The sequence below is a fragment of the Pongo abelii genome, chromosome 8, assembly GCF_028885655.2.
Source record: "Pongo abelii isolate AG06213 chromosome 8, NHGRI_mPonAbe1-v2.0_pri, whole genome shotgun sequence".
NCBI lineage: Eukaryota > Metazoa > Chordata > Mammalia > Primates > Hominidae > Pongo > Pongo abelii.
Genome location: NC_071993.2, coordinates 100300110 through 100310711, shown reverse-complemented (window position 1 = coordinate 100310711; position 10602 = coordinate 100300110). Strand labels below are relative to the sequence as shown.

The 10602-nt window shown below is 38.0% G+C and overlaps 1 protein-coding gene across 2 annotated transcripts in view; it reads right to left on the bottom strand.

Annotated features, from left to right (window-relative positions):
* Nucleotides 1–5828: 5828 nt before the first annotated feature.
* Nucleotides 5829–10602, bottom strand: part of CEP55 (centrosomal protein 55) — a 32444-nt gene continuing 27670 nt past the window's right edge. For both annotated transcript variants that reach the window (XM_002820990.5, XM_002820991.6), the window contains exon 9: nt 5829–6970. In XM_002820990.5, the coding sequence (XP_002821036.3) occupies nt 6767–6970 (204 nt within the window). In that variant the 3' untranslated portion in view covers nt 5829–6766. The remainder of the gene's footprint in view (nt 6971–10602) is intronic.

Genomic DNA, 10602 nt, shown 5'->3' with positions numbered 1-10602 from the left:
GTAGGTTGCCTGTTCACTCTGATGATAGTTTCTTTTGCTGTGCAGAAGCTCTTTAGTTTAATTAGATCCCATTTGTCTATTTTGGCTTTTGTTCCCATTGCTTTTCGTGTTTTAGACATGAAGTCTTTGCCCATGCCTATGTCCTGAATGGTATTGCCCAGGTTGCCCAGGTGTTTTTCTAGGATTTTTATGGTCCTAGGTCTTACGTTTAAGTCTTTGATCCATCTTGAGTTGATTTTTGTATAAGGTGTATGGAAGGGGCCCAGTTTCAGTTTTCTGCATATGGCTAGCCAGTTTTCCCAACACCATTTATTAAATAGGGAATCTTTTCCCCCATTGCTTGTGTGTGTCAGGTTTGTCAAAGATCAGACGGTGGTAGATGTGTGGTGTCATTTCTGAGGACTCAGTTCTGTTCCATTCGTCTATATATCTGTTTTGGTACCAGTACCATGCCATTTTGGTTACTGTAGCCTTGTAGTAAAGTTTGAAGTCAGGTAGCGTGATGCCTCCAGCTTTGTTCTTCTTGCCCAGGATTATCTTGGCAATGTGGGCTCTTTTTTGGTTCCATATGAAGTTTAAAGTAGTTTTTTCCAATTCCGTGAAGAAAATCAGTGGTAGCTTGATGGGGATAGCATTGGATCTATAAATTACTTTGGGCAGTATGGCCATTTTCACGATATTGATTCTTCCTATCCATGAGCATGGAATGTTTTTCCATTTGTTTGTGTCCTCTCTTATTTCCTTGAACAGTGGTTTGTAATTCTCTTTGAAGAGTTCCTTCACATCCCTTGTAAGTTGTATTCCTAGGTATTTTATTTTCTTAGTGGCAATTGTGAATGAGAGTTCACTCATGATTTGGCTCTCTGTTTGTCTGTTCTTGGGGTATAGGAATGCTTGTGATTTTTGCACATTGATTTTGTATCCTGAGACTTTGCTGAAGTTGCTTATCAGCTTAAGGAGACTTTAGGCTGAGATGGTGGGGTTTTCTAAATATACAATCATGTCATCTGGAAACAGAGACAATTTGACTTCCTCTTTTCCTAATTGAATACGCTTTATTGCTTTCTTTTGACTTATTGCCCTGGCCAGAACTTCCGATACTATGTTGAACAGGAGTGGTGAGAGAGGGCATCCTTGTCTTGTGCTGGTTTTCAAAGGGAATGCTTCCAGTTTTTGCCCATTCAGTATGATATTGGCTGTGAGTTTGTCATAAATAGCTCTTATTAGTTTGAGATACATTCCATTGATACCTAGTTTATTGAGAGTTTTTAACGTGAATGGCTGTTGAATTTTGTCGAAGGCCTTTTCTGCATCTATTGAGATAATCATGTGTTTTTTGTCATTGGTTCTGTTTATGTGATGGATTACGTTTATTGATTTGCATATGTTGAACCGGCCTTGCATCCCAGGGAGGAAGCCCACTTGATCATGATGGATAAGCTTTTTGATGTGTTGCTGGATTTGGTTTGCCAGTATTTTATTGAGGATTTTTGCATCAATGTTCATCAGGGATATTGGTCTAAAATTATCTTTTTTTTGTTGTGTCTCTGCCAGGCTTTGGTATCAGGATGATGCTGGCCTCATAAAATGAGTTAGGGAGGATTCCCTCTTTTTCTGTTGATTGGAATAGTTTCAGAAGGAATGGTACCAACTCCTCTTTGTACCTCTGGTAGAATTCGGCTGTGAATCCGTCTGGCCCTGGACTTTTTTTGGTTAGTAGGCTATTAATTACTGCCTCAATTTCAGAACATGTTATTGGTCTACTCAGAGATTCAGCTTCTTCCTGTTTTAGTCTTGGGAGGGTGTATGTGTCCAGGAATTTATCCATTTATTCTGGATTTTCTAGTTTATTTGTGTAGAGGTGTTTATAGTATTCTCTGATAGTAGTTTGTATTTCCATGGGATCAGTGGTGATACCCCCTTTATCATTTTTCATTGTGTCTATTTGATTCTTCTCTCTTTTCTTCTTTATTAGTCTTGCTAGAGGTCTATCAATTTTGTTGATCTTTTCAAAAAACCAGCTCCTGGATTCATTGATTTTTTGAAGGGTTTTTTGTGTCTCTATCTCCTTCTGTTCTGCTCTGATCTTAGTTATTTCTTGTCTTCTGCTAGCTTTTGAATTTGTTTGCTTTTGTTTCTCGAGTTCTTTTAATTGCGATGTTAAGGTGTCAGTTTTAGATCTTTCCTGCTTTCTCTTGTGGGCATTTAGTGCTATAAATTTCTCTCTACACACTGTTTTAAATGTGTCCCAGAGCTTCTGGTACGTTGTGTCTCTGTTCTCATTGGTTTCAAAGAACATCTTTATTTCTGCCTTCATTTCGTTATTTACCCAGTAGTCATTCTGTTCAGTTTCCATGTAGTTGTGTGGTTTTGAGTGAGATTCTTAATCCTGAGTTCTAATTTGATTGCACTGTGGTCTGAGAGACAGTTGGTTGTGATTTCTGTTCTTTTACATTTGCTGAGGAGTGTTTTACTTCCAATTATGTGGTCAATTTTAGAATAAGTGTGATGTGGTACTGAGAAGAATGTATATTTTTTCAACTTGGGGTGGAGAGTTCTGTAGATGTTTATTAGTTCCACTTGGTCCAGAGCTGAGTTCAACTCCTGGATATCCTTGTTAATTTTCTGTCTCATTGATTTCTCTAATATTGACAATGGGGTGTTAAAGTCTCCCACTATTATCGTGTGGGAGTCTAAGTCTCTTTGTAGGTCTCTAAGAACTTGCTTTATGAATCTGGGTGCTCCTGTAGTGGGTGCATATATATTTAGGATAGTCAGCTCTTCTTGTTGAATTGATCCTTTTACCATTGTGTAATGGCCTTGTTTGTCTCTTTTGATCTTTGTTGGTTTAAAGTCTGTTTTATCAGAGACCAGGATTGTAGCCCCTGCTTTGTTTTGCTTTCCATTTGCTTCATAGATCTTCCTCCATCCCTTTATTTTGAGCCTGTGTGTGTTTCTACATGTAAGATGGGTCTCCTGAATATAGCACACAGATGGGTCTTGACTCTTTTTTTTTGAGATGGAATCTCACTCTGTCACCCAGGTTGGAGTTCAGCAGCGTGATCTCGGCTCACTGCAAGCTCCACCTTATCAGGTTCACGCCATTCTCCTGCCTCAGACTCCTGAGCAGCTAGGACTACAGGCACCCACCACCACGCTGGGCTAATTTTTTGTAGAGATGGGGTTTCTCCATGTTGGCCAGGATGGTCTCGATCTCCTGACCTCGTGATCCATCCACCTCAGCCTCCCAAAGTGCTGGGATTACAGGCGTGAGCCACTGTGCCTGGCTGGAAAATAAATTTTTAAAAGGCCATTTATAATAACATAAAACTCAGATTGCTAAGAATAAACTTAATAAAAGGCTAAGCTCTATGCACTGAAAGCTGTAAAACACTGCTGAGAGCAGTTAAAAAAGAACTAAATAAATGAAGAAATACACCATGTTCCTGGATTGTGCAGATGTCAGTTTTTGAGAAATTGATCTATAGATATATACTATCCCAATGGAAATTCCAGGAAACTTTTGTAAAAATTGACAAGCTGATTTTAAAATGTATATGAAAATGGAAATGTCCTATATTAGTCAAGACATCCTTGAAGAATAAAGTTGGGGGACCTACCCTGATTTCAAGACACAGGAACACTCCAGCATTAGTCTTATTAATTTTGTTAATTTATTGTGGCATTTAGTTATTTAGTTAATTAGTGTAGTTATTAATTTAGTATGTGTTAAGATAAATAGGGCCAGGTGCAGTGACTCACACCTGTAATCCCAACAATTTGGGAGGCCAAGGCAGGAGAATTGCATTTGCCCAGGAGTTTGAGACCAGACTGGACAACACAATGAGACCATGTCCCTATAAAAAATTAAAAATATTAGCAGGGCATGGTGGCATGTGCTTGCAGTCCTAGGTACTTGGGAGGCTGAGGCAGGAGGATCACTTGAGCCCAGGAGTTTAAGACTGCAGTGAGCTATGACTGTACCACTGCACTCCAGCCTGGGTGACAGAGGGGACCCTGTCTCTAAAAATAAATACATAAATAAAAATAAAAATAAATTAGATTGCCTCTGGGAGGAGGGGATTCTGGACTAGAAGTAATTAAAGAAATTTTCAGAAATGTTGGTAGAGTCTATAACTTTATTTGGCTGATGATTACAATGATATATATATAATCTGTCAAAACTCATTGATCTGTACATTTTATTTTATGTAAAATAATTGTTTAATAAAATATGTAACATAATTTTTTAATAAAAAGCAACAGAGTGGAGTAATCCTGGCACGGCAGCCCCAGCATGTTGGTTGGGAATGTAACTGTACAATGGAGAGAGATGAACACACTGAGCTGAGTTTATATCCTTTCTTTACTACTTATCAGTGGTGACCTTGGGCAAATTGTTCACTCTCTGCAAGCCTTAGTTTTCTCATCTGAAAAATGGTGCTGGTGCTAGCACTTTACTTCACAGATTTGCAGGGAAGAGCTAATGAGTATAAGTAGATAAAGTATCTAGCATGGTTTCTGGTAGTTTATAGTCCCACAGAACAAAACATGCCCTAAGGGTAAGTGGTTATCTGCCAAGAAAAAAGGTGGACAGTGAAGGGGGGAAAAAAAAGTCTTTAATTATGAGAACCTTGAAGATTTTCAGGTCTTGGAGATGTCTTTTATTGACCCTTGCTTTGGTAACATGATCTGGGAAAGTAGAATCCTTCCTGCTCTAAATCATCTACTATTCGGAAATATATAAATTCCCCCTCTACAGTAGCAGAGCTCCACAAGAGGCCTGCCCAATTTTTCCAAAGTATTTTTTGATATTGGTGCCCAGATGTAGGTGGCTAAAGTGAGCAGGGAAAGCTAAGTACAGCCCTCCAGTGAAACACAGAAAGTACAACAAGAGTCTTGAAACAAACTCCAGATCACCCTGTGGCTCCAGGAATCAAACTTCAGAGGTCGTCAGGCTGGCGCTTCTGTTATGGTTTATGTCCTGGCCAGTTATCCCATGAGACCGCATCTCTTGTTCCATACAGGCACGGACCAAAGGCCTGGGTTCTGCTTGACTCCACTGCTCACTGGATGACCAAGACATGTTGCACATCTATAAACTAGAGGTAATACTGGCTTGCTTTAAAGTTGTAAGGGGAGAAACTTCCTTATGGCATATATTTATGATTTAATACTATGGTCTTTGCTATAACATTGTGGGTCAGAATAACAACTATGCAGCTGAATATTTCCATATCTTTTGTTCAACTGTAGTTGAAGATCTTGTGAGCCTGGGATTAACAGTAATGGCAAAATTTTATTTCCATAAACAGATCTGTATAATTTCTATGGTTAGAAAAAAAAACCCTATATAATTTGGCATGCTTATTGTTTTGCCTCTGTAACAAATAACTCAAATTCATATTTATTGATAAAAAGTTGTTATTTATTTAAGAAAGATGTCTGAAAGCATCTACTCCTTCTAACTCCTTCACATAGTTTTCGGTTCTGATGTATCCTTAAAACTGCCTTATCATCTTACACTGAGTGTTAATCTGTAACCCCTGATAAGTCCTTGGGGGTAAGAATCTTAGAATATCTATTTATTGAGTTGTAATGGTACTTTATATATTCTGGATACTAGACCCTTATCAGATACTTGGTTTGAAAATATTTTTTCTCTTTCTATTGGTTGTATTTTCACTTTTTTGATAATGTGCTTTGAATTATAAGTCTTAAATTTTTTATTGTGAAAATTTTGAATTTTGATTATGTCCAATACATTTGTTTTTTTAAAAGAGAAAGAATCTTAGAATATCTATATATACATGAATACACTAGACATATTAAAACATTAAATAATTTTATTCTTTTCTCATTTACAGTAGCCCAGTGGTAAGCATGTTAGAAAACCTGAAGAAATTTAAAAGTTTTTGGTTTACAAAAAGCATGTGTAAAAATATCTGTTCAGACAAACAAAGATCTGATAATTACATTGCCCAGCTTTAAGAATGCCAAAAATAAATAAAATACTGTAAATCAAATGAGAGGGCTAGATGGGTTTATTAAAATTTATTTTAACAATTTTAGCTAACCAGCATGTGCTAATGTAATTCAAGTTACAGTTAGTGCCAGATAATATAAGAGAAAACATTGTGTGTGGCCACTTAAGATTACACCTCAAAGAGATCCTGTTTCGTGCGCAGAACAGAGTTGGGGAACACAGCTGGGTTTAGTTTCAATGGTAAGCAGCAATAAAGATCAAGAAAATCCCCAACTTTTCTAATAACTGCTCTACAATATGAAAAAAAAATAGTATCTATCACCACCTCTTAACAATGGACATCAAAATTAGGATTGTAGGTTTTCTAAGTACTTGGATAAAAAATGCAAACACAGTTAAGATCCTTGGTTAATTATCTTTGATTTTTCAAAACCCCCAAAACATAAAATATTTTGCTTGCTGGTGCATTAACCCATTAGCAATAACCTGAGCTATCTTTTCCTCACCAAGTATTTTAACAGTGCAAAGTGTTAGTAGTCTCAGTAGACGCTGCTCACCACATTCTGTCATTGCAGCCTGATGATGAACCATGTCAGGGAGGTATCACTGCCAAGAGAAATGCACAGCAGCCTAAAAGATACATGATTCACTAGCAAGCCAGAGTGTCAAAGGTAGATAGGCAGTTTTATGCAAAATGTGAAATATATAATTCAAAATGCCCACAAGCTAACAGAAAATACAGTATTGAATCTTTTAATATCAAAACAAATACTTATTTTGCTACTTTGAACAGTATTCCACATGGACAAGCAGATCGCGATGTTCAGTGGCTGGATACTGTATATTGCACTTGGGACATTCCACCAGGCTTTCATTGAGTGCAGCAGTGGGACTTTTTGGTGAGGCGGCAACTTTTTCTCTGTTTTCACTCTCTCCTTGGAAAGTGACTAATGGCTCTGTGATGGCAAACTCATGAAGCTGTTTCTGAAAAATAAGTTTCAAATAATAGAATTTGTAAATAAGGCCCACTGTTCAGCTTGGTTTTTTTTCTTTTTTTGAGACGGTCTCACTCTGTCACCCAGGCTGGAGTGTAGTGGCACAAACACGGTTCACTGCAGCCTCGACCTCCCAGGCTTAAACAATCCTCCCACCTCAGCCTCCTAAGTAGCTGGGACTACAGACACATGTCACCACGTCCAGATAATATTTCTATTTTTTGTAGAAATAGAAAATTCTACAAAAAGTTAATTCTGTGTTGCCCAGGCTGGTCTCAAACTCCTAAGCTCAAGTGATCTGCCCACCCCAGCCTCCCAAAATGTTGGGATTACAGGCATGAACCACTGCACCCAGCCTGTTCAGCAATTTTAACTGTTCCATAAGTATTATAGCTGCTTCAGCACTGTAGACAGATTTTCTTCTGAATTCCAGCTCATCAGTATTATGGGGGTAATATATGAGGTAGTTGTGAATTTATCCAGAAAACTACTGTAATTATCCAAATTACCCAGATATTGGAGTTGGGTGTGTATATGAATATGTTTTATTAGGACACAGAGTCGAATATTAGGTAGGCCTATATGCAAGGCTGATTAAATTTGCTAGTTTTGTAAAACAGAGGCAACCTCAGCAATAAAGTACTACATGGAAATTAAAGGCAGCAAGGAATTTTAGCAGCTCAAACAGCTTATACATAGAAATGACTAAGATATTGTATCATACCTTTGAGACTTTCCTTTTCCGTGTTTTTTTTCTAAGAACTTGGAGTAGTTAAAAATGAGTATTTTACAGCACAGTGAAGAGGGTGGACAGCAGGAACAAAGTACAGGAAAATTACAAATTCTTTTTTTTATTATACTTTAAGTTTTAGGGTACATGTGCACAACGTGCAGGTTTGTTACATATGTATACATGTGTCATGTTGGTGTGCTGCACCCATTAACTCATCATTTACATTGGGTATATCTCCTAATGCTATCCCTCCCTCCTCCCCCACCCAACAGGCCCTGAGGTGTGATGTCCCCCTTCCTGTGTCCAAGTGTTCTCATTGTTCAAATCCCACCTATGAGTGAGAACATGCGGTGTTTGGTTTTTTGTCCTTGCGATAGTTTGCTGAGAATGATGGTTTCCAGCTTCATCTGTGTCCCTACAAAGGACACGAACTCATCATTTTTTATGGCTGCATAGTATTCCATGGTGTATATGTGCCACATTTTCTTAATCCAGTCTGTCATTGTTGGACATTTGGGTTGGTTCCAAGTCTTTGCTATTGTGAATAGTGCCACAATAAACATACGTGTGCATGTGTCTTTATAGCAGCATGATTTATAATCCTTTGGGTATATACCCAGTAATGGGATGGCTGGATCAAATGGTATTTCTAGTTCTAGATCCCTGAGGAATTGCCACACTGACTTCCACAATGGTTGAACTAGTTTACAGTCCCACCAACAGTGTAAAAGTGTTCCTATTTCTCCACATCCTCTCCAGCACCTATTGTTTCCTGACTTTTTAATGATCGCCATTCTAACTGGTGTGAGATGGTATCTCATTGTGGTTTTGATTTGCATTTCTCTGATGGCCAGTGATGATGAGCATTTTTTCATGTGTCTTTTGGCTGCATAAATGTCTTCTTTTGAGAAGTGTCTCTTCATATCCTTCACCCACTTTTTGATGGGGTTGTTTTTTTCTTGTAAATTTGTTTAAGTTCTTTGTAGATTCTGGATATTATCCCTTTGTCAGATGAGTAGATTGCAAAAATTTTCTCCCATTCTGTAGATTGCCTGTTCACTCTGATGGTAGTTTCTTTTGCTGTGCAGAAGCTCTTTAGTTTAATTAGATACCATTTGTCAATTTTGGCTTTTGTTGCCATTGCTTTTGGTGTTTTAGACATGAAGTTCTTGCCCATACCTATGTCCTGAATGGTATTTCCTAGGTTTTCTTCTAGGGTTTTTATGGTTTTAGGTCTAACATGTAAGTCTTTAATCCATCTTGAATTAATTTTTGTATAAGGTGTAAGGAAGGGATCCAGTTTCAGCTTTCTACATATGGCTAGCCAGTTTTCCCAGCACCATTTATTAAATAGGGAATCCTTTCCCCATTTCTTGTTTTTGTCAGCTTTGTCAAAGATCAGATAGTTGTAGATGTGTGGCATTATTTCTGAGGGCTCTGTTCTGTTCCATTGGTCTATATCTCTGTTTTGGTACCAGTACCATGCTGTTTTGGTTACTGTAGCCTTGTAGTATAGTTTGAAGTCAGGTAGCATGAAACCTCCAGCTTTGTTCTTTTGGCTTAGGATTGACTTGGTGATGCGGGCTCTTTTTTGGTTCCATATGAACTTTAAAGTAGTTTTTTCCAATTCTGTGAAGAAAGTCATTGGTAGCTTGATGGGGATGGCATTGAATCTATAAATTACTTTGGGCAGTATGGCCATTTTCACAATAGTGATTCTTCCTATCCATGAGCATGGAATGTTCTTCCATTTGTTTGTATCCTCTTTTATTTCGTTGAGCAGTGGTTTGTAGTTCTCCTTGAAGAGGTCCTTCACATCCCTTGTAAGTTGGATTTCTAGGTATTTTATTCTCTTTGAAGCAATTGTGAATGAGAGTTCACTCATGATTTGGCTCTCTGTTTGTCTGTTATTGGTGTATAAGAATGCTTGTGATTTTTCCACATTGATTTTGTATCCTGAGACTTTGCTAAAGTTGCTTATCAGCTTAAGGAGATTTTGGGCTGAGACAATGGGGTTTTCTAGATATACAATCACGTCATCTGCAAACAGGGACAATTTGACTTCCTCTTTTCTTAATTGAATACCCTTTATTTCCTTCTCCTGCCTGATTGCCCTGGCCAGAACTTCCAACACTATGTTGAATAGGAGTGGTGAGAGAGGGCATCCCTGTCTTGTGCCAGTTTTCAAAGGGAATGCTTCCAGTTTTTGCCCATTCAGTATGATATTGGCTGTGGGTATGTCATAAATAGCTCTTATTATTTTGAGATACGTCCCATCAATACCTAATTTATTGAGAGTTTTTAGCATGAAGGGCTGTTAAATTTTGTCAAAGGCCTTTTCTGCATCTATTGAGATAATTGTGTGGTTTTTGTTGTTGGTTCTGTTTATATGCTGGATTACGTTTATTGATTTGCGTATGTTAAACCAGCCTTGCATCCAAGGGATGATGCCCACTTGATCATGATGGATAAGCTTTTTGATATGTTGCTGGATTCGGTTTGCCAGTATTTTATTGAGGACTTTTGCATCGATGTTCATCAGGGATATTGGTCTAAAATTATCTTTTTTTTGTTGTGTCTCTGCCAGGCTTTGGTATCAGGATGATGCTGGCCTCATAAAATGAGTTAGGGAGGATTCCCTCTTTTTCTATTGATTGGAATAGTTTCAGAAGGAATGGTATCAGCTCCCCCTTGTACCTCTGGTAGAATTCGGCTGTGAATCCGTCTGGTCCTGGACTTTTTTTGATTGGTAAGCTATTAATTATTGCCACAATTTCAGAGCCTGTTATTGGTCTATTCAGAGATTCAGCTTCTTCCTGGTTTAGTCTTGGGAGGGTGTATGTGTCGAGGAATTTATCCATTTCTTCTAGATTTTCTAGTTTATTTAA